The sequence below is a fragment of the Felis catus genome, chromosome A3, assembly GCF_018350175.1.
Source record: "Felis catus isolate Fca126 chromosome A3, F.catus_Fca126_mat1.0, whole genome shotgun sequence".
Taxonomy (NCBI): Eukaryota; Metazoa; Chordata; class Mammalia; order Carnivora; family Felidae; genus Felis; species Felis catus.
Window position 1 is genome coordinate 101,785,444 of NC_058370.1, and position 26,505 is coordinate 101,811,948.

Below are 26,505 nucleotides of genomic sequence, written 5' to 3' on the forward strand. Positions count from 1 at the left end.
GAATATGTGAAATGTGCTCTCTCATACTCTGATTATAATCTAGATGGACAGAGAAGACATCCTTATGGAACAGTTACATTGTCCAGTGTAGACCAGTTTCCTGATATCCAGTTTTTTTATGTTATATCTGAATGCAGTTTACTATTTCTAAAGTCCGTAAGATTAATAGGAAATCATAGTACATCACACAGTTTTATTTGCATGGTAGACGATCACATTGAACTCTGTGCAGTTTGTATCATTTTTCTAACACCATCTGTATTCAATATCTGTTGCTATGGAACCAATTACTCCCAAATTTAGCAACTTAACAGCAAACATTTATTATCTCATAGTTGCCAGGGTCAGGAATCCGCAGTGGTTTAGCTAGGCGGTTCTGGCTTCGGTCTCTCATGAGGTTACAGTTAAGCTCTTGGCCAGGGCTGCGGTCATCTCAAGAATCAGCTGTGGTTCCAGGCTCAGTCATGTGGGTATTGCAGGCCTTCATTCTTCACAGGCTGTTTGGGAGAGGCTCTGTTAGTGTCTCCAGGACATGGCAACCTTTTCCCTTGCTGTGTGATAAGAGAGGGGGCGGAGGGAGAGATCTTGCTAGAGCGTGCCACCCTTACCTACTCCCCGGCATTCTTTATAAACCAATCTCAGAAGTATCTGCATCGCTTCTGCTGTGTGCCGTTGGTCCCGCAGACCAACCCTGGGACTCTGTGGGCAGGGATTATCCAAAGGCATGAAGACCAAGTGGTGGATGGTCATCTTAGAGGCTACCTTCCAGATTTTCCCATTGTTCTTATAGCTTCAGGGTCTGGAATTAGGATGGTTTCTCAGCGCTACTTTTGGAGAAATCTAGGAACTGAGAAATAATTCTGCGATACCATGTTTATTGTTTTCTCCCTTCATTATGTATTTATTTTGAGAGACAGAGCAAGAGAGATCAGGGGAGGGGCAGAGAAGGGGAGAGAGAGAAAGAATCCCAAGAATCGATGCTGGGCTCAAACTCACAAACCGCGAGATTGACCAGGGCTGAAATTAAGAGTCAGACATTTAACCGACTGAGCCACCCAGGCTCCCCAGAATCATGGAGTTATTTTTGTTTTGAATTTGCTACTTTCAGTCAGTGTTTTATTTTAGCTTTTTATATGGAAATTTTCATACCTCAAAAAGGATAAAGAACCACATAATGAACTTTCATGTGCCCATCACCCAGTTTTAGTAATCACCAATTCATGGCCAATTTTTTTTTTATCTGTACCCCATTCTCTTCTACCTTGGCTATTTTTTTTTAAGTCTATTTTTGAGAGAGAGAGAGTTGTATGTGTGTGTGCAGGCAGAACAGGGGTAGAGAGAAAGGGAAAGAAACAATCCTAAGCAGGCTCCATGCTGTCCGCATAGAGCCCAGTGTAGGGCTCGATCCCATGAACCATGGGTTCAGGGTTTAAGTTTCCTCTTATTTGTCTTATCGTTTAAAAATATTTTTTTATAGTTTGTTTGATTAGGATCCCAACAAGGCCCATATATTGCAAATTCCAGGATCTTTTTGGTTTGACTCTTAGGATTTTGGATTTGAAGATTGACATTGGTCATTTCATCCATCCCAAGAAAACTTGTCAAGGGTCATGTGGCTGGTTCATTTAAGATTAGAGTTGAGACCTTCTGATTCTTAATCTCAGGTGCTTTTCATTTTAAACAAAATATTTTCAAGACATGCCTTTAGGAGAAAGTTTTTTTTATCCTTTGGTCCCTCTGCTTATGGTAAGCAATGACATGAATACAGATCCTTATCACTTGGATTTGGGTGGTCATACTTGGAGATTCAAAGTGTATTTATTCCAGCTATAAATCCCACTCAGGACCATGTGGTAGCAGTAATCACTGCTCTCTTGTTTTTGGTCAGCCTCTTTGAAAGGTTATTATGAGGCACGTCTATAAAGTAAATCCCAGGTCTTTCCCAGTGTGGTGTTCTCCATTTGCTGAGCTCTTCACTTAGCCATTCTGGTCATCCTGCCTTTAATGCACTCTGTGGAGTGCATGTATTCTTTGGCTTATTTTTTAGTTTTAAACATTTTTTAAGTTTATTTATTTTGAGAGAGAGCAGACACACATGTGCATGCAAGTGGGTGCGGAGCAGAGAGAGAGAATCCCAAGCAGGCTCTGAGCTGTGAGCTCAGAGACTGACATGGGGCTTGATCGTAGTAACTGTGTGAGATCATGACCTGAGCTGAAATCAAGAGTCAAATGCCTAACTGACTGAGATGCCCAGACACCCCTTTTGCTTATTTTTATTCAACATTATAGCCTGGAAATCACTCTATCCATTCAGTTCCTTTTTTAAGAAGTTTTTTTTTGTTTTTTTGTTTTTTTTTGTTTTTTTAATACTGTATTACCATAAGCTTTAGGAGTCCATGGCATTGTCTTTTTTTAAACTTTATGTTTTAGAGTGTGAGTGGGGTAGGGGGTGGAGGGGTGGAGAGAGAGAGAGAGAGAGAGAGAGAGAGAGAGAGAGGGAGGGAAGGAGAGAGAGGGAGAATCTTAGCAGTGTCCACACTCAGCGTGGAGCCACATGCGGGGCTTGATCCCATGACACTGGGATCATGACCTGAGCCGAAATCAAGAGTTGGATGCTCGACCAACCCAGCCACCGGGTGCCCCCATGGCATTGTCTTAAATAGCAGATCATGGAGGAGGGACTCTTAGCCTGGCACTGGCGATCTTCACTGTATGCTGTTTGCCTTCTTCTGGCTCCCGGGATGAATTAACTTAGTTTTGCCATTCATAAAGCTGTGTCTCCTACTCTTAGTGGGCACAGCTGGGTTTGGGAGAGAGCCTTGCTTGGGACTCCGTGTCTGACACTTAAATCCAAAAGAATGCTGAGAATCTGCCACGTGCTCGGAGTAAATGATTGTGGGTGCTTTTTCTTGTCCTCTGTAGGCCCGTCAGCTCATCTTGCAGTATGGCTTAACTCTCAGTGACCTGGACCGACACCCAGAGGTAAGAGAGTTGGGCTGCTTTGTCTTTCGGTCTCCTTTTTTAAGGCTGTCCCTTGTTCATGGACTCGATATCTTGTTGAGTCTTGGAGAAAGGTCAGTGAGTCATGCTAGATTTTCTCCTGGGAATTTGAATGTTAAATCTGGCTGAGGTCACTAGAGGAGAGGTTGTTAGTTTCCAGTACATTCCCTGTGGTTAACCCTGAGGGCTCAGTATGAGTGTGGTGAGGGGGGACTGGACAAACCCTGGGTGGATCCAGGGCTTCCTGTGGTCCTGGTACAGAAGTGTAAGAGCCCGTGGAGCTTACCACTAAGTGGAGATAAGAAGTAATCTTCTGAGGCAGCCACGGACATTTGAAAACAGATTACAGTTAGGTGTTATGTTACAGCAAAGGTGGTTAAACACAGAGGAGACTGAGTTGATGAGAGTGAGCAGCATACTCACAGTTGGCATTTACTGAGCCCTGCCTGTGCGCCAGGTATGGTGCTAAGCGCTATGCCGATATTAAACTACTTAACCTCCAGGAGTCTTGAGGGTGCATACCATCATTATCCCATTTTACGGGTGTGAAAAAGACACAGAGAGGACAAGCCATTTGCCAGAGCCACGCCTTTTGTAACTGGTAGAGAGCTTGAATGTGAATTCGGATGCTTCTGGCTCTGGAGCAGGGCTCCTTAGAAGGGTTTTGTGGGGAGAGGTAAAGTTTGAGCAGAGCTTGAAGGCGAGGGGGCCAGGGCAGGAGACGGCGTTCCGGAGAGGAGTAGATGGGAGCCACGGGAGCAACTCCAGGCCGGCCCGTGGCATACGTGGACGGTGCCCAGGCTGGCTGGGGTGGCAGGGACTGAGTGAGTAGAATACGTTGGCGCACGGTGGAAGTGGTTGGATCGGGAGAGTGGGGAGGGGTTATGGCAGCTCGCAAACCAAACTGCAGAGTGGGACTCGATGGTCTACTAACCTGTGTCGTCCTGGTACCTGTGGGCCTCCGAGGGCTTAGGGAAGGGCTTGGGAAGCCCTTAGGTTCCTTAGGGAACCATGGGAAGGGCTTGTTAGGGGATTTCTGTGGGCAGAGCGGGGCACCGTGTGAATTTGTGTTCCACACTGTGAGGAGAGCGGTGTGGGCCGAAGGCGGGCCTGCGGCTCCTGCAAAGAAGGCTGCGGCCTTCCAGGCCCCGGAGAGTCGCCCTGGCGTGGCCTGGCCCTCGGATCCACGCGGGGCAGGGAGAAGCGGTGCAGGCTGTCTCTTCAGACCAAGGGCAGGATCTGTGAAAGGGTGGAAGCACGGTGCCGCTGAAGCTCTGTACGCTCTCCGCCTGTGCCAGGCCAAGCAACTTGAACTGATTTGTACCCTGAGGGTTTTTTGTACTGGTCTTTTAAATAACCGTGCTTAACACTCCCACCTTGTTCGTGCGGAGGTCAGTAGTGAAGAGAAGTACATAGCTTCCTTGATTTTACATTTCAAAAGATAAATGAACCCATTTTGCCCCTGACTGCTCTTGGGGTTGGTGGTGGAATTTCCTAATGGTGGCAGTGGACAAGCCCTGACAGGTGCTTTGGGGGGGGTCACAGTGGGGGTGCCTCAGGTAGTGTCCAGTTGCGGATCATGTCCGACGTGTGTCAGCTTTATAACTATACATTGGTTTTCTGTGTCTGCTTGAAACTGTCTTTCTTTTTGCCACACTAGTGTGGAGACTTCTGAGTCAGCGTTTCTCAGCCTTTTTTCTGTTGCCCCCCCTCCAGTGAAGTTTTAAGTTTCTTTAAAGATGTTTTATTTATTTTTGAGAGAGAGACAGAGTGCGAGCCAGGGGAGGGGCAGAGAGAGGGAAACACAATCCGAAGCAGGCTCCAGGCTATGAGCTGTCAGCACAGAGCCCAACATGGGGGCTCGAACCCATGAACCCCAGGATCATGACCTGAGCCAAAGTTGGATGCTTAACCGACTGAGCCCCCCAGCCCCCCCCCCCCCATGAAATTTTAATGCCATAGATGTACTGTGTATCTTTTTTTCTACTTGGGGGTGATGTCACCCATGTTGGGGTTGTGTGCTGTCAAATAATTCTAGCTCATCCACAGAGAAGCCCATCAGTAAGAAAAGGCAGTGAAATGTCATGGGTAAAAGCGGGACCCAGTGTGGTTTCCAGGCCTCCTGTTTGTTTCCTGGTGACCCTAGTGGACTAGCTTAACCTCTCAGAGCCTCAGTTTCTTGACTGGTTAAATGGGAACAACTAAAAGTAGCTAATAGGGCTGCTAAAGATCGGATGAGCTATTCCATGTCCAGGCTTTGCACAGAGCCTCACCTCCCAAGGCTTTTAGTAGTTTCTTTGTCTTTCCTTCCTTCCCCCAATGCAGATCGACCTCGCAATCGATGGTGCCGACGAGGTAGATGCTGATCTCAATCTCATCAAGGGCGGTGGGTAAGTGTTGTGGGGACTTTCTTGCTGAAGAGTATCTGCCAGTTCATCCTTAGCAAAGCAAAGCAAATTGGAGGACAGAATAAACAAATTGCCACCGTAATGTATGCCAGCTTGTCTTCGCACTAGGAAGTTGATGGCCTTTGGCCGTAGAGCCGGCTTGGCGTTTCTAGTCGTGAGTAGCAGTCTGGTGACTAGGAACCGGGGCCTCTTTGGTGAGGTTATTCATCTTAATGGAGTCTCTGTATCTACATTCTTCTGCTGATTCAGATGTTAAAACCTGTACAAATTAAGCCAAATATATTGTTGGGGCTAGATTATTAGGTCTGTGGGCAGGGGAGTGTGTGATCTTTGTTTTAAAGCTTCTCTTAAGCTCTGTGAGTGCTTGGTTATATATTCATTCATTCATTTGGAAAGCATTTCTTGGGTGTTTTTTTGTTTTGTGTTGTTTGTTTTTTAAGATTATTTTGAGAGAGTGCGTGAGCGAGCACTAGTGGGGGAGGGTCAGAGAGGGGGACAGAGGATCTGAAGTGGGCTCTGTGGTGACAGCAGAGAGCCCAACATGGGTCTTGAACCCACCAACCTTGAGATCATGACCTTAGCCAAAGTCAGACGCTCAACTGACTGAGCCACCCAGGCACCCCTGGGTGTTTCTTTAGTGTTGGTTTGGAGGGAAGGAAATGGTGAGTTGAAGAAGGTGAAGGCCTGTTCTGCCAGTTCTCATAATCAAGCAGACTGTGGGGTGACACAGAATATGCTTAATATTTCACCGTGCTCTCTCTGCTTCATCACTCCCAAATGGCAGATAGTGGACAAGACAGGTTGTTCAAAGCTCGTCCTTCTCAAGTTATAGACCCTTCCATTCATGCCATGCTCAGATTCAGATGACTTTTCCCTGAGCACAGATGCATCTTAGATGGGATCGTGCCTGGCCTGAGTGGGAACCATTTCTCCCAGACACAGACAGGCTTGTGTTTTCGTAGTGCATTTCTTAGCTCGGGCTGCCTTAACAAAATGCCATAGACTGGGTGGCTTCAACAACAGACATCTTTCGACAGTTCTGGGACTCTGGCATGTGGTTGGCTGCCTTGTCATAGTGCCCTCACAGGGTGGAGAGAGAACAAGTGAGCTCTCTGGTGTCTCTTACAAGGACACTAATCCTGTCAGACCCAGGGCCCCGCCTTTATGACCACATTTAACCATAATTACTTCCTTAGAGGCCCCATCTTCCAAGTACACATCGGGATTTAGGGCTTCAATATATGAAATTTGAGGGGGACACAGTTCAGTTCGTTGCACAGCATGATGGAGTTGGGGATCTTCCTTTAAGAATCGAAAATTAAGTTTCTCATTAAGTGGATTTGGGTTTGTTGTATCTGACATTAGTTTTCAAATTGAGTTTGTGTCCTACCTTGTGTTCATTTGCCTCTTCCCATCCCCAGAGGCTGCCTGACCCAGGAGAAAATTGTGGCTGGCTATGCCAGTCGCTTCATCGTGATTGCCGACTTCAGGTACATTGTTCAGTGTTCTGAGCTGTCCACTGAGGAGGTAGATCAGACCCCAGGCCTCATCGCCATTTTATGGAGGAGCAAATAGAGAACTCGAAGGACTGTGTGACTTTCTGAGACTTGATGGCTAGGACTTAGGGCCGTGTCTTGGATTTTGTTTTGTTTTCACGCTGAAGGTAGATACTGCTGTGTTACGTGTGCGTTCGAAGGAGGAGGAAACAGCTTAACCGCTTGTCACTCTCGTGACAGGAGCGAGTCCTCACGTACTACTCATTTGATCCTTGCAGGGAGCCTCAGAGGAAGGACAGGCCCTGCCCACGGGCAGTGACTCAGCACGCCCTGCTTCCTCTGGGCTCACACGTGACTTGTGTTGTGCATCGCCTTTGACCAGGCTCTCAGATTCTCCTTCAAGGAATCTGATAGAAGGCGCTTATGCTGAGCATGTTAATTAACAAGAAAATTGTATGTACTTATAAGATATTATAGCCGTAGAAAGAATATAAGTAATAAATACCTGTGTAATAATCACAAGCCAGTCATAACCACTTTTAACATTTTTGTCATATTTACTTCAAATACCTCATTTCTTAAATAGTAAAATATAGCTAATATATTTGAAGCCCTGTGTTCTTGTCTCTGCTGACCTCTCTTGTCCTCTCATTGTGTCTGAATTTGGTTTTTATCTGTATCATTGAGCTTATTTATATTTATTGTACTTTTTGACTTTCTTTTCAGAAAAGATTCAAAGAACCTTGGGGATCAGTGGCACAAGGGAATCCCCATTGAGGTCATCCCAATGGCCTATGTCCCAGTGAGCCGAGCTGTGACCCAGAAGTTTGGGGGCGTGATTGAACTTCGGATGGCCGTCAACAAGGCAGTAAGTGGCCAGGGAGGTTTCTCAAGGGCATTCCAGGCTCTCAGTGTGGGGTCCTTTTTGCTTCTGTTAGGACCTCTGTGCCTAGCCTGGGTAGTCAGTTTTTATTTATCTATTTTTAATCAGGTTATTGGTTTATTTTTAGAGTACTGGCTTTACCAGTTTCTGTATTCAAACTCGTGTAGAGAAGACTACATTTAATGCGGTGCATATCCCCTGTACAAGTCGGGGAGTGATTCTTTCTGTCTGTCCTTTGGGGTCTGACGATCCTCAGGTGATCTGACCTTTGTACCTGCGGCCTGGACCATCGTGATTAACGGTGGCTAAAGATGGGCTTTGGGAAGCCCTCCACACCGGGCAGCAAGTATTTTAGGTTTCATAGTGTCATTTTCTTTTTCTCCTCTTACTTCGTTCTGTTATTAAATGTGACAAGAAGTTGAGTTTCTTGGGGAATATGAACTCCTCTCTAGGAATATGCTTCAGAAACTTAGTCCAAAATGTTTCTCTTCAGCTTTTAGAGTGGGCTACATAGAACTTTTTTTTTTTCTCTTACACTTAAATAACCGAACAAGCAAAAGTGATAGCCCAAAAAATGAACTGTAATTATTGACATAACTGTATAACAAGTTTGAAAGATACAGAAAACAAATCCTCTGTGACTCTTCTGTGATGAATTTTTATATTGGTGTGTTTTTTTTTCCTGGTGTTTTTGTGATGTTTTAAAAATCAGTCCCCCCCCCCCCCCCCAAAAAAAAAATCAGTCCCTAATCCTAGTGGTTGTACAGAGCTCTGAGCATGGTTCCCTTTGTAGCTGAAGAGCCTGGAGGAGACTGTTGGAGGTCCTCTGTCGTGGCTGCCGTCACTCCAGACAAGAGCCCCAGCCTCCTGCCTTCGTGGGGGCTCTTCACGGAACTCCCACCCCTCTTCCTCCCGTCGACAGGGAGGCCTAGTTTCCTTGCCTGTGACTGTAGGGTTCTGTCAACATTTGTGGTCCCAAATGCCTTCTAGTGCCCAAAGCTGTGGAGGAATTTTAGATTAAGTAACTAAAACGACCCCCTGTTCTGAATAATAGTAATTCATGGTAGCTGCACTTTCTGTTTTCATGGAGGTAAGTTTTATTTAATTATAAGGGAAAAGGAATTTATGGAATTAAGTAATTATAGTAAACATAAAGAGGAAGAGAAGGACAAAGAAGGGTTAATACATCAAATCGGGTACTCACAACATGCAGCCTTCTGGCTGGGGAAGCGCAGTGAACAGCCCAGTTGGAGTCCCGATTGAGGGTCCTGGGCAGAGCGTCCTCCTCTCGGGTGAGGCTTCCAACTAACTATTGCCACCAGGGCAATAGAAATACCATCCATGTGTGATCTACACATTAAGTTTGTCTAAGTGCAGTCCTGAGCAAGCTGGGTTTTTTTTCTCTTGTCATATCTCACAGTCTTAGGAGCCTGGGCATTTGTTTGTTCCTCTTCCCTCCCAGATCCACCAGGGGACCAGCCAGGTCTGGCTTCAAGAGGCATGGGAGGCTTATAAATCCCTCTTGGCATCAGGAACAGAAGGGCCAATTCTGATCCAGAGGCCAGATACAGAACACAAGCCAGCTAAGCCCCCCACGATTACGTATGTGCGGCTCTGGACAGAAATGCATGACGAGTCACACAAACAAGTTCTATGCAGAACATCCCCTGGGTTTTTTTGACCCCAGAACCCATTTCTGCTTCCTGTTTTGGTGGGAGCGCCTGCTTGGGGAAGCCATGGGTACGATAGCACTGCCTTATTTTGCATTACCCGGCGCTTAATGTGAAGCGGTGAGAATGTTGCATCCTGTTGATAGTCTGTTGCTGTAGTTTTTCATTCTAACAATAGTTGAGAATTACTGAACCCTTACTGTGAGCCCTCATTGCGGTAAATGCTTACCCATATGGTTTATACATAAGCTGCCTTATAAAGTATGTATCATTATCCTCTTTTTGTAGTTGAGGAATCCGAGGCTCACAGAAGTTGATGGCTCTTCTGAGCCTCCTCTATGCCTCTGCAGCTCTGATTCCAGAACTCCTGCTCATTACTTCTTCATGGCACTGCCTTCTAGAAAGCATGAGGCGGGGGTACTGGTTGGAGCGGGTTCATTAAGATACTTGTATTTGGGCATCACCTTCACTTACCTGCCCACCTATATCTATATCCTTGGTAAATATGGAAAATTACCTTCTAGGGTCCCGTCGTGACGGATAATGGAAATTTTATCCTGGACTGGAAGTTTGATCGGGTGCATAAATGGAGTGAAGTGAACACAGCTATCAAAATGATCCCAGGTAACATGAGTGGTGTTTATCGAGCATAGACACCCAAGCACTTCGTGACTGTCCCCCACCTCTGGCTATAGGAGGCACGAATGGTGTGGGGTTTTGTAAGACTTGGTTGAAGAGAATTTCCTTTGTACCAGGCTTGGAGTTTCTGACTTCACACCTTTGCTGCCCCCAGGAACAGTTCTTGTTTACCTAGCAGCTTTGTTGGTTGTGCATTTCACAACCCATTCCAACTGGGATAGGCCTGGAGCTGATGGAGTGTCAGAGGGGGGTTGGCTTGAAATAACCACACCCCCTCTGGGTAGAGCCTTCCCTTCCAGAAGCTTAACTGTAGCCTCTCTGATTTTTTGTGGGCTCTCTTCTTAAGCAGTGGGGAAAAATGACACCATTCACCCATACTCATTAATTACATACCACAGGCCAGGTGCTGTGCTGCATGTTACAGGGAATGCTCCCATTTCTAGAATATGATTCTTTCTCAAGGAAAGTTCATGTATACTTGGTTTGGAAAGCGGTGTGTGGCTGTGTAGAAGCCATGCCTACGGATAAGATAGAATGTGCTACATTTGCTGGAGAAATACCAGGAGTCTAGAGTGCACATGGGTTGATTCCTTTGGAGAATGTGGGAAAGTTCCATGGGAGAGAGGTAGTTTCTGACCTCTGCCTTAGCATAGTGTAATCTAGACACTACACGAAGTGTTTACAAACCCTCCAGTTGGCTGAGATAGTTAGAGAGGAGGACAGGGATCAGGGAAGGTTCAACAACGACTTGCCTGAGGGCTGCAGTGCCAAGAGGGGAGCCCTGAGTTGTTTTCCTCTAGACCCTGAAGCTTTAGTCCTTACTTCCTCAAGTGCCAGGTTGAGGAAGGGCATCTGTGACATGAACACTGGGGTGGGAGAGCCTCTACTGCTTGTAGCGGGGATCTGGGGCCCCGGGTAAGTAAGGCTGGGTGGGCAGTGTAGAAGGTAGTCATGTCCCCAGGCCAGAGGAGTATTGAAGGCCCGGGCGAGGGGATCAGATGGAGGAAGCAGATGTGAGAAATACCAATCATACGGTATTGAGAGACTAAGATTCTGACTGGGAATATTCCATGGCATAGCATATTTTTGGGCCAGAACTGGCTAATGGGGCAGATAAGGTCAGTTTAGCAGATTGTAGGGGCTAGGATTAGATCCAGGAGCAGGCTGCCTGGATAAGGTTCCTAACCCAGCCTCACTCTGGCAGTGTGACCTTTGTGCAGTTAGTTAATGTCTCTGTGACTCATTTCTTCCTCTGTAAAAGAAGCTAATATTAGTGCCTACTTCATAGGATTGTTGGATTAAATGAGTTAAAATGGTGCCTAGCACATAAGGGAGGGAGTGTTTGTTGAATGAATAAATCCCCAGGAAGAAAGAATAGTATTGTCACCATTAACTAAACATCCTAGATTTTAAGTTATCCATGCTATTTGGGAATGAAAATGGTGTGAATAAAAGCCATGTGATAAGGAGCTAAGTATTCTTACTGGAGTCTGTGGTTTTAGACTGACTATCTTTAAGCAGATTTATTAAGCAAAAAAGATGAATTGAATTATGCTTATTCTCACTTAGTGTTCTCATTTAATGGAAGAAGTAATGAGCCGAGAGAGCAAGAGGAAAAGACGATGTAGAGGTCACTAGTCACTGTTAGTAAAATGGGAGCGTTTGCCCCTGATGATAATGCAGATAGACCCAGGGGGCGGTGTAGGAAGCCGCTCACTAGTGTGGGCATTGTGCCCCTGCAGGTGGATTTCTTGCAGTGCCCACTAGGTAGCTCTGTTGCTCCTGCTCAGACCTTTCTTGGCTTACTGAGACCTGGAGCTGTCGTTCGTGAGGAAGTTTCTCCGATATTTGCCCTCTGCCTCATTAAGTAGAAGCTACAGCCTGGAGAAGTTCAGAATCTTAGTAGAAACTTAAACCAAAGAAAATGAGGAAAGAGAGGCTAGATGTTAAATTATTCAGTACGATGCCACCAGAAGCATCGATGTGGCTTGTTGCCTCCTCCCATTCTCTCCCCTTTTCCTCATCTGGTCTGTTACTGCTGGACTAAAAGCCAGGGAAGGGAAGAGGGCAGGTTTCCCTGTCTGCCCCTACCGCCCTGCCCTTGCCCGTGTGTGTGTGTGTGTGTGTGTGTGTGGACACTCAGAGGACAGCTGGACTGGTGCTTGGCTGCTCACTCGCTCTGTTGGCTGTTCCATTGGGTTCCACCCAGAGCACAGAGCTCTATAGAAGGGCCAAAGCTCACGGGTTCTTGCCCCTGTGCTCACAGTGAGCCACCTCTGCCCTCTCTGCCACTGGGGCATGGTCAGTAACCCGAGCAAAGGTGCTCTGAGATCAGACCAACTCCTGTCCTTCCTCTCTACTCTTTCTTCGAAGCCTTTTCTGAACCTGGTTTGACTTTCTCTTGGCTCAGGAGGAAGCTGTCACCTTGTATTGCAGAATTGTTGGGTCTTACGTGGCCACTTTGCTTCCTTTGGGAGGCTTCAATCGTGTGGGTGCAGGGCCGTGCCAGCGACCTCTAGGTTTCGGCAGCTTTTTCTTCTGCTTGATGGCTTTTCATCACCGATCGATGATTTTGTTTCTTTATGTATTGGGGGACTTCTTGCGAAGTTTTAATTTTAAAATTCGTTTTATTTTACATTGTTCAACGTTACAAGAGTAAACCGTGAAAAGTCCCTTCCTTCTTTCCCTCCATGTTTTCCTGTCAGATGGTGCCAAATTGCCCTCCATGGATTGCACCAATTTACCCTTCTAACAATTTCCCCTACACACTCGTTCATCAAACTTTATTTTCCTGATAGTTGAACAGTTTTATTCATTGTGGCATGTATGTATATATGTAAATATTTTTGGTAAATGTTGCATACATTTAATTCGCATCACGGAATAGTATTCCATCGTATTTCTGTGTGTGAAAAAAAGTGTTTGTCTGGAGATTCTATTCTTGATGAGCGTTCGTGTGTTTCTGGTTTTAGGCTATTAGAAAAAGTGCTGCTGTGAACATTCTTATACGTGTCTTTTGATGACCATGTGTGTGCCTAACAATTGCATATATACCTAGGAGTAGAATTGCTAGATTGTTAGGTATGAATACGTTCAGCTTTAGAAGATGTACTAACAGGTGTTTTCCAAAATGATTTTGCCAGTTTCCTCCCACTGTCAGTGAGTGGAAGTGCCTTTGCATTCTAGTCAAATTTCATTATGTTCATTCCGGTGAATATTTGCATTCTCTTTTCACTAATTAGTTTGAGCATCATTTTTTATGTCCACTGGCCATTTTATATAGCTTCTTTTGTAACGTACCTCGTTAAGTCTTTTGCCCGTTTTTCTACTAGGTTGTCTGTCTTATTGATTGGGAGTACTGTCTACATATTTTGATGCGGGTCTTTTGTTGGATATATGCGTTGCAAATGTCTTCTTGAACTCTGGGGGAGACTTCTAAGGCCGATAGTGTGATCGAAAATAACTGGGAGTGTAAATAGCCAAAGCAGTGTTGAGAAAGAACAAGGCTGAAGATATTCCAGATTTTAAGCTATATACTACAAAGCTGTAGTAATCAAAATGGTATGATACTGCCACAAAAATAGACACATCAATCAGTGGAACAGAATAGAAAGTCTAGAAATAAACCCACGCGTCTATGGTCAATTAACCTACGACAAAGGAGGCAAGAATATACAATGGGAGAAACCGTGTCTTCAGTAAATGGTGTTGGGAAAACTGTGCGGCTGCATGCAAAAGAATGAGACTGGATCACTTTCTTATACCATACACAAAAATAAACTCAAAGTGGGTTAAGGACGCCTGAAGCCATGAAACTCCTAAAAGAAAACGTAGGCAGTAGTCTCTTGGACATTGGCTTTAGCAACATTTTTTTCTGGATCTTTCTCCCCAGGCAAGGGAAAGAAAAGCAAAAATAAACTATTGGGACTACATCAAAATGAAAAGCTTTTGCACAGTGAAAGAAACCATCAGCAAAATGAAAAGGCAGCTTACTTGATGGGACAACATATTTGCAAATGATGTATCCAGTAAGGAGTTAATATCCAAAATATATAAAGAATCTTACAACTCAACACAAAAAACTAGCACTCTGATTAAAACGGGGCAGAAGATCTGAATAGACATTTTCCCAAAGAAGACACACAGATGGCTAACAATCACCATGAAAAGATGCTCAGCATCACTCATCATCACGGAAATGCAGATCAAAACCACAAAGAGGTATCGCTTTACTCCTGTCAGGATGGCTAGAATCAGAAAGATAAGAAATAACAGATGTTAAAAAAAACACAAATGTTGGCGAGGATGTGGAGAAAAGGGAACCCTCATGCAAGATATATGCACCCATGTTTATTGCAGCATTATTTACAGTAGCCAAGATAGGGAGCAACCTAAGTGTCCATTGAGAGATGAATGCATAAAGATTTGGTGTATATGTGCAATAGAATGTTACTCAGCCATAAAAAAGAAAGCGATCTTGCCATTTGCAACAATGTGGATGAGCCTAGAGGTATTCTACGAAGTGAAATAGTCCTAGAAAGACAAATACCATATTTCCCTTACATGGAGGATCTATAAAACAAATGAACAAACAGAAAACAAACAAACAGAAACAGACCAATGGTTGCCAGAGACGAGGCATAGGGGAATAGGCAAAATAGCTGAAGGGGATTAAGAGGTCTAAACAGTTATAACATAAAGAAGGCACAGGGATGAAAAATACAGGGTAGAAAATATAGTGAATGATATTATAATAACTTTATATGGTGACAGATGGAAACTACACTTAACCGTGGTGAGCATTGTGTAATGTACAGAGTTGTTGAGTCACTATATTGTGTCCCTGAAACTAACCTAGCATTATGTCAACTATACTGCAATTAAAAAAAATAACAAGTGGGAGTGGAGGTTACTTAGTCAATGGAGGGGCTCTCTGAAGAGAAGACTTGTCATCTGATGCCTGAAGGACAAGAGAAGCACCATTCCCTTGAAGTGCTCAAAGACGACTAGTTCAACAAACAGAATAGCATGAGCAGAGGCCCTGAGGTAGGTAAAAAGTTGGCACATTTGGGTAGACAAAGATGGCAGGGGAGAAAGGGATTGTAAGAAGAAATAAAAATGATCAGAATCTCTTTCATTGTTCTGGGAGGAAAGACTTCAGACCTGTCATTTGTCCAGTGCTGCTAATGGTGGTTGCCCTTACCGACCCTACTATCCTTGACCCTTCATGCCTTGGGGAGCTGAAACTTAATGCTTATTTTCATCCTTCATCCTGCAGGCGTGGTGGACACAGGCCTTTTCATTAACATGGCTGAGAGAGTCTACTTCGGGATGCAGGACGGCTCCGTGAACATGAGGGAGAAGCCTTTCTGTTGACCGTGCAGGAGCGAACTGTGTTCACCTTGAGCCCCCGGCCCACAGCTGAGGTGGACATGCCTCTCCAGGAGCCTTTGCCTTAATGTCTCTGTGCCAGATAGACAGCTGGCAGGGTGGGGGTTGGGGGGTTAAATCCAGTCTTCTGAAGTATTGTTATTTAATGTCTTTTTAAAAAGAGAAATATAAACCTATATATTTTTACTATTAAAAATACTGTTTTTTTTTAATAAAGTAGAACTTGATTTCATGTTTTATATGAAACATTTACCAAAAAAAAAAAAAAAAAAGGGAACCGTCTTTTAAACTTTTAACTTGAGCCTGCTGGTTAAGCATCTGAATATTGGGTTTGCTGAGAAACGTAAATCAAAACTTTCCTTTAAACTGGTGAAATGAAGGGCCCAGCCAGCAGTGATTCCCTGATGCCTTACTGGAAACATTAGAGTTTACTTTTCTACCACGCCGTCTTGTCTTTAGTTTTTGTTGTGATCACGTACAATACTTAGGTACATATTTTAAGGTGAGGTTTACAGAAGTCTGGCGAGTGGAGCAGTGTGGTGTAGAGTGACTCAGAGTGTAAACCGTCAGGGAGAACATGTGGTTCTTTTGCTAAGACCTGGGGGTTCCTTCAGACCCCTGTTGTGGGAAGCAATTGGCCAGAAATACTTGCCAGTCCTGCCAAAGCACTGCTGTGAAATGTGAAATACCTTGAAGTACTTGTCTTTTTGTTATTGTTTCTCTTCCTTTATTATTACTTGCATGGGGCGTCAGAAGCTGTCATCTCCTCGGACTGTTTGAGGGTTGAAATAAAACAGTGTGGTGCCACCTTGACTCTTTGTCTTTACTGTTTGCAGTCATGGCTCCCCAGCGTACATTGGGTTTTTGATAAGGGGTGGAATTTACTCGAGAAATCTTGAGCCAAAAAGACCAGATTGATAGTTCCTGTATTTCTGAGAGAGCTCAATGTCAACTTTATTCCACAGACCTTTGTCAAACGCTATTTTCTTTGTTAATGGAAGATAACTCAGCTGAACAGAAGTCGCAGATTATCCCCAAGCGTTCTGTTAGTCAGACCATTAGTCATAGAAGCTGACAAGCATTAAGCAGGTTACCCGTATTCCCTCTTTATTCTCCTCCCCAATATTCAGACTGTGTGTGCCCAGGGAGCAGTGAACTGCCAGAAAGCCTCACAGACAGGGAGAGGGAAGGCCACGATCCCCTCGGTGGTAATTCTGGATGGGACTGAGGAATGCAGCTTGCTAGGTGTTTATGCCCACGGCCTTTGGCTCCCCGGGGCCGACCTCGCTGGAGACTCGGAGTGGGCCTCTCCCTCAGCCTGCCCTCCTTCCTGAAGCTTGGATTGTGACTGCCAAGCTTGCTGGCTGGCCTCTCCGTTCCTGCTAAACCAGGTGGCACAATGAAAGTTAACAGAACCAGCATTAAAGAGGCTCTTTTCCTTGCCGACTTCCTTCTCTTTTTCTTTGCTCTTAAGGTGCTGTTTATTTATTTATTTTGTAGATTTATTTTATTTTTTTTTAAGACAGCGCAAGTTGGGGAGGGGGGCAGAGGGAGAGAGAGAGTCCCAAGCAGCCTCCACGCTCCGCATGGAGCCCCGTGCTGGGGCCTAATCCTACGACCCTGGGACCATGGCCTGAGCTGAAATCAAGAGTCAGGGGCTCAACCTACTGAGCCACCCAGGTGCCCCAGGATGCTCTTTAAAAATGGTTGCCTCATACTTGCTAAGGAAACCTATCGTTAGGAGTGCTTTTAGTTTTCTTCAAGCCTGTTCTGGACTAGATGATGAATTTTGTACAAGATGGGCATCAGATCTTAGCTGAGAAAACTTGATAGAACCAGTTTTTGAAATCCTTTAAAGCTCTTGTGGCATGGGTTAAATTCAGGGATAAAGATAAACAAAGTTAAACTGGGTGTCTGAAAGCCACCTGCATGCTCCACATCCCGTGGACATTTTCAGTGGGTTTCAGGGCCGTTTGCACCTGTGGCCAGACTGCAGCTCCAGAGAGTTACTGTGAGGTTCTCCTCTTGAAATAAAACATCCGCCGTGCTGTAGGCACACGTATAGCACTTTGTTCTAGAGGTGAATTTTGATTGAAGGTTCTTCAATAAAATTGTAATAAAATGTGATCTTGCAGGTGATACATGGAGTGGAAAATATTTTCAGGCACACGATGAATCCAAGGGGCACAGGGCAAGCTGCAGGTTTGGCATTTGGGAAAGGTTATAACCGAGTTAAGCTGCCACACTTTGGGGAGGCATATGGGAGGGGGGATCACTTGCATTTGAATAAAACCTATTCAATTTTGGTTTCAGCTAGAGCTCATAAAGTTTTGATTCACTTACCAACCTTTTTCTGAAGTTCCCATCATGCGCCAATTTCTAGTAAGACCCCTCTCACACCCTAGATGCTTCCGCCGTGGTGGATGAGCCTGACAGGTTGACCGAGGAATGCCGCGATGGCACTGTGATATGAGGGAATTATCAGCATAGTGGGGAAGAGGTGGGCGAGTAGGTGGGAAAAACGGTTATCAGGTGACTGGCGACAGCCCCCTACCTGTCATCACTCCCCTTGTGCCAGGTGCTATTCTGGGCCTTTGCCCTGTTACCTTAGGACAACTTCATAATATTTATTCTCTTAATTTGCAGAGTGAGAAACTGAAGTTTCATTTAACTTGTTCAGGTCATACACTGGAAGGCAGGCCAGACCTAACTGGCTCCAGGCCTTACTCCTAATTCAAGGTGGTTGTAGGACTCTGAATAGTTTGTATTCCTTAATTCTTGTGTCCATCATTTGCAACTTGAGCCACAAGTAATTTGTTAAAGGACCGAAGTTAATGAAGTGGTTTATTTATTTGTGTGTGTGTATGTGTGTGTGAGTGTAGGTTCATGAGTCATCCTATTATATTAATTTCTGTCTCTGGATGAGCTTTAATGGCAGAAAGGAATAGAACACTGCACCAACCTAGGGTGGGCCATGGAAAAGTGCACTTTGGAGAAGTCCTCCTCATCTGCCACCATTGACTTTTCTCCTCCCCCATGCTTGTTCCCTCTTTTCCTTTCCAGGCCTGGGGAATAGGTAGGTAGGCAGGCACAGCGACAACCAGCAGTATGGCTCTCCTGGGAAAGGGTGTTTATGGCCAAGATTGTTAGTTCCCTTTAGCCAGACTTTTCAGAAACGCATGGTTGGACGGAGTTGGTTTTATTGACCCATTGAATTAGGGAAGTCAACATGCCAGGCAGGGCTGTGGGGTGTCTCAGTCAGAGGGTGTTGGGGCCTAGGGGATTTGGGCCTGGGTCTGGTGCTTTGTAGGAGGGCTCAGGGAAGCGGGGCTCTGCTCCGGATTGGATTGGATTGGATTGGATTGGATTGGATTGGATTGGATTGAACTGGATTGGAAGCAGGAAAATTCTGTGTTCGGTATTTTCATTTTTATCAAGAAGGTGAGAAGGATGAGGCTAAAAATCTGGGACTGATAAGGAAGCAGAAGTCGTTCAGCCAGAATATGGGGACGTCTGGTCCTTTTTGTGATTTGGACAACGTTCAGTTTTGGTCTACGGTGAGATGTAGTTATGGAGTCGTCTGGTTTTTGTCTTCGTCCGTCACAGTCACAGAGTAGTCGTGTCTGATGGAGTGAAATTGTTGATGTTCCCCAGGAGAACACCACAGCCTTGCTGTGGGTGCCAGGCCAGCCTGTAGCAGCACCAAGGCCCGACGAGAGAGCTGGTGGTACAGGGCTACGTTTCTCCTTCTCAGGATATGTGGACCCCAGGATCCAGGAGGCCTGGGCATTCTCTGATCACCTCTTCTCTCTTTGATTAACAAGTATTGAGCACTTGCTGTGTACCGGACCCTGGGATGAAGGAGTCAGGCCACAGATACCCGTGACGTGGCTCCAGCTTTCAAAGACGTCATTGATGCCATGACAACCGCGCCTCCTAACTCTCTCAAAGGCCTAAGTCTGCTCACTGCCTGTCACACCTGGCAGCTGAGGCAGCCAGACTTAGGATTGCATCAGTCTCCACTCCCCGCTAACCCGGTAATCAGATGATGTTTTTGTCATAGGTTCAGTGCCTCTGCTTTTTTGGTAACCAGGTTGTCTGGTAGGGCAGCAGCACACTCCAACAGAGCCTAGCATTCAAATGTGCCCATGTTGACTCTGCAAATAAACATCTGTAGTGGTGCTTTGAGAAGGGTGAAGGGTGTGTTCATGTGGGCGGTGGGATGGGGCTGGAATCCAGAGAGGGAGGGAAAGGCCTTCCCGGGGAAGGCAATTCCAGTGTTCCGTGGTCAATACATTATGCAGAATGATGCACGAGATAAATTCAGCATTGAAATTGATTCCTTTATGTCAGATCACTGAGAAGTATCTCTGCTCAGCAGCAAGGTGGGAGAGGAAACAGCTCCGTCTCCAGGAACTAGAGCCCTGGCTGCCTCTCTGTAGGCCTTGGCCTCGTGTCGGTAAGACTCCAGAATGGCTCCCTGGTGACAGAACTACATTTGAGGGCATTCCCAGGTTCGGGGGTGCCCTGGTCTGAGTTTCAAGTAGAGCTGTGCTCATCTACATTTTATTTCAGAAGCCGTTCTCAGCGGCGGGTTGGACCAGTCTCCAGTCCCGCATGAGTTCGGAAGGTTCCAGAGCTCTGATCTGATTTTAGCCACGCTAAAAAGGTGCAAAGAAACAGGCGAGATGCACTTTGATAACATCTTTTATTTAATCCAACATATCTAAAATACTACCATTTCAAGGGCACCTGGGTGGCACAGTCGGTTGAGCATCTGACTTTTGATTTTGGCTCCGGTCGTGATCTCACGATTCGTGAGTTCGAATTCTGTGTTGGGCTCTGCGCTGAGTGTGGGGCCTGCTTAAGATTCTGTCTCCCTCCCTCCCTCTGCCCTCTTGTGCGAGCTCTTTCTCTCTCCCTCAAAATAAATAATAAACTTAAAAAGAAATTACTATTTTGACATGTAATCAATATTTGACATTTTGTACTCAGTCTTCAAAACATAGTATGTATTTTACTTCATATCTCAGTTTGGACTCATCACTTTTCAAGTGTTCAGTAGCCACACTGGTGAATGGCTAAAGTATTGGTGAGCACAGTTTTAGAATTTAAGACAATTTCAGTGTTGTCCTTGTTCCAGCTTTTTATTTTGTTGTTGTTGGTAGTGTTGTTCTGGCTTTTTATTTTGTTGTTTGCTGGTTTGTTTAGGGGGAGACAGACCAAGTGTGTGCTAGAAAGCAGGGGAGGGGCAGAGAGGGAGAGAGAGAATTCCAAGCAGGCTCCATGCTGTCAGCCCAGAGCCTGATGTGGGGCTCGATCCCACAAACCATGAGATCATGACCTGAGCTGAAATCAAGAGTCGGACACTTAAGTGACTGAGCCACACAGGCACCCCTGTTCTGTCTTTGTAAAGGCTCCTTTGATATCTTAGAGCAAGCCTGAGGATCTCCTGTGGCCTTGGACGTTTCTTAGAGCCCACAGAGTTGAGACAAATGGAGGGCTCCCCAGGGGGTCCACTCAGTAGCCCCAGTTTAGACTGAGGCCATCTGTACGTCATCTGTGCTTCTTGACCTTGTAAGTAGCCTTAACTGCAGGGAACAGAATACCATTCTTTCAGCTTCTGAATTAAGTGATTAGTTGCGTTATAGTGCTTTTTCTCAGAGAGGTATGTGTGATTAAGATAGTCACCTGGTTTGGAATATCAGTCTTCCACGTAGTAGCTTTTGGAGAGGTTGTTTCACCTCTAAGCCTTGATTTCTTCACAGTATAATAATGTCACCTTTTAGAATTGTTCTGAGGATTAAGAGTGCTAATTCATGCCAAGTGTTTAGACCAGTTAGAGGCACATAAAACACTTAATAAATGTCACATTGCTATTAGGCTGCTTTGGACTTACAGTTTCCAGGTTTCTTGCTGAAAACAATTTGGTGGGGGTGCACAGTGGATGCAGAAACCATGAGCTAAGTCATAGATAACATGGAGGTTCACTGGTCTCTACTTTTATACGTATGCTATTTTCCATAACATTTTTCTTAAAATGGCATGTCAATTTCTATCCTGGAATTTGCAGAAAGAAAAAATTGTTAGGATAATTTGGCATGCCCCAGTGAAATGCCATATAGGTTTACTTGAGATAAGTGTATGTGTGTGTTCTGCTTGGGGAAGTCAGGGAAAGACTGGTACAGTAGGTGGTCATTTAGCTGAATCTTAAAAAAAAAAAAAAAAGTTGAAAAATTTTTCCAGCTTTCATGAGATAGAAGTCCTGTTCATAAGTACCCATTTAAAGTGTACAAATAAGTGGGTTTTAGTATATTCACTGAGCTATGGAACCCCCAGTCAATTCTACAACGTTTTCATCAACTCAAAGAGGTACCCTGTGTCCGTTAACAGGCATTCCCTGTGTCCCTCCAGTACCTCCCGCCCCAGCCCTAGGCAACCGTGAATTCACTCCTGTCTCGATGGATTCCCACTCTTCTGGACATTTCATATAAATGGAATCTTATGGGGCGCCTGGGTGGCGCAGTCGGTTAAGCGTCCGACTTCAGCCAGGTCACGATCTCGCCGTCTGTGAGTTCGAGCCCCGCGTCAGGCTCTGGGCTGATGGCTCGGAGCCTGGAGCCTGTTTCCGATTCTGTGTCTCCCTCTCTCTCTGCCCTTCCCCCGTTCATGCTCTGTCTCTCTCTGTCCCAAAAATAAATAAATAAACGTTGAAAAAAAAAATAAATGGAATCTTATAATATATGGTCTTGTATCTTGTTGCTTTTATTTAGCATAAGGTTTTCAGGGTTTGTCCATGTTGTAGCATAGATCAGTCCTTCTTTTTTCTTTTTCATTGCTGAATGGTATTCCGTTGTATGGCTGGACCACATTTTATTTATCCATTTGTCAGTTGATGGACATTTGGGTTGTTTCCATTTTCTGTGGCTAATGCTGCTGTGAACCATCATGTCCAAGTTTCTGTATGGGTGTGTGTTTTCATTGTCTCCTTTTTGTTGTTGTTTTGGTCCTCTTTACTGTCTTGATTTAAATAAATATTTTTTAGCAAACCTTTTTAATTCCTCTGGCTTTTTTTTTTTTCATTTTTTTTTCTTTTTACTGTATATATTTTGGTGACTTTCTCAGCGGTTGCTCTAGTTGCTGAATCTTAAAGAGCAGAAGCCCACCAGGCAGGAAGCAGTGGCTGAGAGAAGAGTGAAAGAGATGGAAAGAAGCATTCCACGAAGTGGGAACAGAATGTGCAAAGACAAGGGCTAGTGAGGACCTGGTGGGTACGGATGACTTGGAGGAACTATGTGTGGCTGACCAGTAATGGCTCCAGAGGGAGAAGAGATGGAAGGCAGGGGACACATACTGAAGGGCCCTGTTCACCCAAGCTAAGGACTTTGGCCTTAATTCTCACAGTGGGGGTGATTGGCAGCGGAGTGGCATGATCAGCGTTCTTGCTGGCTGCAGGGAGGAGGGTGGGATGGATGAGGAAGAGCCTGGGCCAGGGATATCAGTGAAGAGTCTGTTGAAGCAGTTCTAAGGAGCTTCCTACTTTACTTGAAGACTTTCTTTAAGGATGACGGGATGTTTTCTTTCCCATGTCAGGGCACAGCAAGTCTGGGCTGGGAGAGAAGCTTCCACTGCCACTGTCAGGAACCATTCTTTCATGTGGGTAGTTTTTTTAAGTGTTTATTTATTTATTTATTTTGAGAGAGAGAGGGGGAATCCCAAGCAGGCTCCATGCCTCACGAACGATGAGATCATGACCTGAGCTGAAATCAAGAGTTGGTGCTTAAGGGACTGAGCCACCCAGGCACCCCTCTCATGTGGGTATTTTGTCCGAGGCATTATGCAGTGTCACTAGTTACCCCAAGGGCAGGGACTCTGAAACTTCCTAAATCCAGTTAACTTGAAAGTGTTTCCATTAAAGCGACCCATTATATAAGAGTCCTACAAATACAATAAGATATAAAATGAAAGTAATGAATGTAATTCGTGGGAAGGAGCCACAATTATCAATATCTGTAGAGAGAAATCAGTATATAAATACAGATACAAAAGGCAGGTACTGAGTTTGACAGATTATTTTTGGTTTGTTTCTTTTCCCCTACCCTCTGAACCCCCTCTTTCTATTTGGGGAATTCTTCACTGTAGGAACTTGCTGTGGACATAGTTCCCCTGCTCTCTACTGAAGTGGAAATGTCCATTCTCCCTGCTCTCTGGCAACCAAGGCACAGAGCTAGGCTTTGCCAATTGGCTGTTCCTGCCCAGGATTTGAATGTAAAGACGGTGTCTCAGTTATCTATTGCTGCATAACAAATCACTCAAAACGTAGCGGCTTAAAACAACCACCACTCTTCATTTGCACACAGTCCTATAAGTTGCTCAGACGTTGGTGGGATAACTCACCTCCATTGCATGTGGCTTCAGCTGGGGCAAGCTGGCTGAGACTGAAACGTCTTGGGAGTGCCTGGTTCTCTCACTCTGTCTGTACGTGCCATCTTGGGCTTCCTCCCAGCATGGCGGCTGGAGTCTTGGAAGGGGCATTCTTGTGGAAGCTGCAAGGCTTCCTCAGAAATTGTACAACGTCACTCTCACTTTTATTACTTCAAGCAAGTCAGAATGCCAGCCCAGGTTCAAAGAGGTGGAGAAATAGACTCCACTTCTTGAAGAGAGAAGGAATTGACGCAGAGTTTGCAAGTTGTCACAGGGAATGACAAAGATACAAGAAGAGTTTAGTGTTCATTCTGCTGGTGGCATCTAGAATTCGGTGGCGGGCAGCAGCAATGCCAAGAACAACACTCAGGACAGCAGCATCAATAGTGGCATTTATTCAGACCTTTTCAGGGATAAGTTCTTGGTCATATTTCCAGCTTACCAGGTTCCCTTGGTTCTATTTTTGAACCTAATTTTCTAGCCTTCCTATCCATTTTGGAGCTGCATAATGTGCTTTGAATAAACCCCATTTCTGCTTAATTTGGTCAGAGCTAACTCCTGTTGTTTGCATCTTAGAACATTGACTGATGCCCCAGTCGATAAGAGAATGACTAAGAACTGTATATAGTAAAATAGATAATTTACAAAACAGGAAACGCACACGACTAATAAACACCTGGAAAATGTTCTACCTCACTAACAATGAAAACACAGCACATCTAAGTTAAAGCAATAACAACAACGTCTTTTTTTTTTCCTACCAAATTATCAAATAAATTAATGTTGCGATTAGAGTTGCAGAGAGCATAGTGAAATAAACTCTCTTAGACCTCTGGCTGGATTGTAAACTGGTGTAACCTTCTTCCTGGGGATTTTTGGGGCAGTGTTTACCAAGAATCTTTAAATGGATCATTCCTTTTTAATCCTTTCCAAGAATCCAGTTGAAGCAAACATTTAGAAATGTAGCTATAAACGTATGCATGAAGATTTTCATACCAATGTTACATTTTAGCAGACATTGGAAACCCGAATGATGCACGTCAACGAAGGTGTGATGTAGTGTGATATTATGCAGCCATTGAGAAAGACTTGTCAAGAACTAAAGATGCAGGAAAACTTTTATAGAATAATATTGAGTGATAAAGTAAAAATTATTGATGTGACATATCTCAGCTAGGATCGAATCAGAAAAGTAAACCACTCTAGGTATTTCAAGCAAAGGGAATTTATTGTAGAAAATGCTTCACAGGTGATGGAAAGGCAGAGAAGCCAATCATTATGTAGAAGCAACCCAGAAATAAGCCACTTTAATCCCAGGACTGGAGAAGGTGCCAGAAGTTGGGCAGTTGGTGGAATCTAGAACCATAGAGGAGATGCAGCCACTGGTGGAAAATTCCTCCTCAAAGCAGAGGAAGGGACAAATATCTTATCCCTTCTTCTCACTTTCCAAGCTTTTACCAGTGGTCTCCCATTAGCCAATCTAGCCAGAAGCCAGTTGGCATTCGAGCCAAGGGCAGGAAATGGATGAGAGAATAGATGGGCAATGACTGCCCCACAGCGTGATCTCAGCTAGATTCAAATTGTGCATATTACATGATGTTGAAAGTAGTTATTTTTGCTGATGGGATTAGGTATGATTTATTTTCATATGTTCTGTATATTCTAAAGAACGCAGACAATGTTATTAAGGTAAAATATGGCAAGTGTGTGTGGGGGAGATGCCAAATTTTTACGAAGATAATAAGTATGTGAGTATGGATGTGGCCCAAACAGTCTCATTAAGCTGCAGACTTTTGTCAGGGGCCTTCCAGGGGCTGGGTGTTCTTCCGTGGTGGGTGCCAGCAGGGGGCGCTCCAGCCCCGCACACCAAAGCCTCCCTGGGCTGAGTCTGATACACTGGAATTTGCCCAGCCATTGCAGAGCAGAACCCTAAGGGAGACATTGCCCTGTTGGCTGGCCAGGGCCCCCATCGGTTTGCCTCTGCCAGTCTCTCTCAGAGCTGCCCCTTCTTCTCATTATAGGCTACTGGGAGGACTCATGGGAAAACCAGCCACCATCGGAACTCATGGGTCCTTCCTTGGCCCTTTGGAGTGTTTGGCATGGTGCCCGTTGGACCTTAAGCCTTACTGGTACTGGTTATGCTTACACGGAGGTACCAGCGGTCACTGGGAAGAGCTCTTGGCCCTAAGTGTCATATACAAATAAACGCTCTATAAAACCATCTTGGCTTTTTCCTAAACAAGTACCTCAAATTGATGGGTGCAAGGCTCCACATCTTACAGTTTCTGCAAGGCATGTCACTTAAAGTGACTGACTCTGACAGATCAGTTTGGGCCACTTAACCAACAAAGTCAGGAGCAGTGAGAGCTGCATTATTCAGGACATCTCTTTGCGTTAAGGTGTGTATCATCACCGTTTGATACTTTTGCTCTCTTAATCTCTCTCTGATCTCCTGGGTCCACAAAGCTCTCCCACCGTTGAAGGTGCAGGCTGAGCTGGGCCAGAATTCCTGCCTGCCTGAAGTTCCTCCAGGATGTTTTCAGGCAGATCATTTTTCCTGGACATCTACATACAGGTCCTCAAGGGTCACAGGA

At 45.0% G+C, this 26,505-nt stretch overlaps 1 protein-coding gene across 4 annotated transcripts in view; it reads left to right on the forward strand.

The window, feature by feature from the left end:
* The window catches only part of RPIA (ribose 5-phosphate isomerase A), a 163,554-nt gene that overhangs the window by 59,659 nt on the left and 77,390 nt on the right, over positions 1–26,505 (forward strand). For 2 of the 4 annotated variants that reach the window (XM_045054541.1, XM_003984239.6), the window contains 6 exons: positions 2,923–2,982; positions 5,326–5,390; positions 6,830–6,898; positions 7,631–7,772; positions 9,982–10,081; positions 15,375–16,300. In XM_045054541.1, the coding sequence (XP_044910476.1) occupies positions 2,923–2,982; positions 5,326–5,390; positions 6,830–6,898; positions 7,631–7,772; positions 9,982–10,081; positions 15,375–15,472 (534 nt within the window). In that variant the 3' untranslated portion in view covers positions 15,473–16,300. Of the gene's footprint in view, positions 1–2,922; positions 2,983–5,325; positions 5,391–6,829; positions 6,899–7,630; positions 7,773–9,981; positions 10,082–15,374; positions 16,301–26,505 lie in introns of those variants that run through there. The other 2 variants (XM_019827555.3, XM_045054542.1) reach the window with 2 other exon arrangements.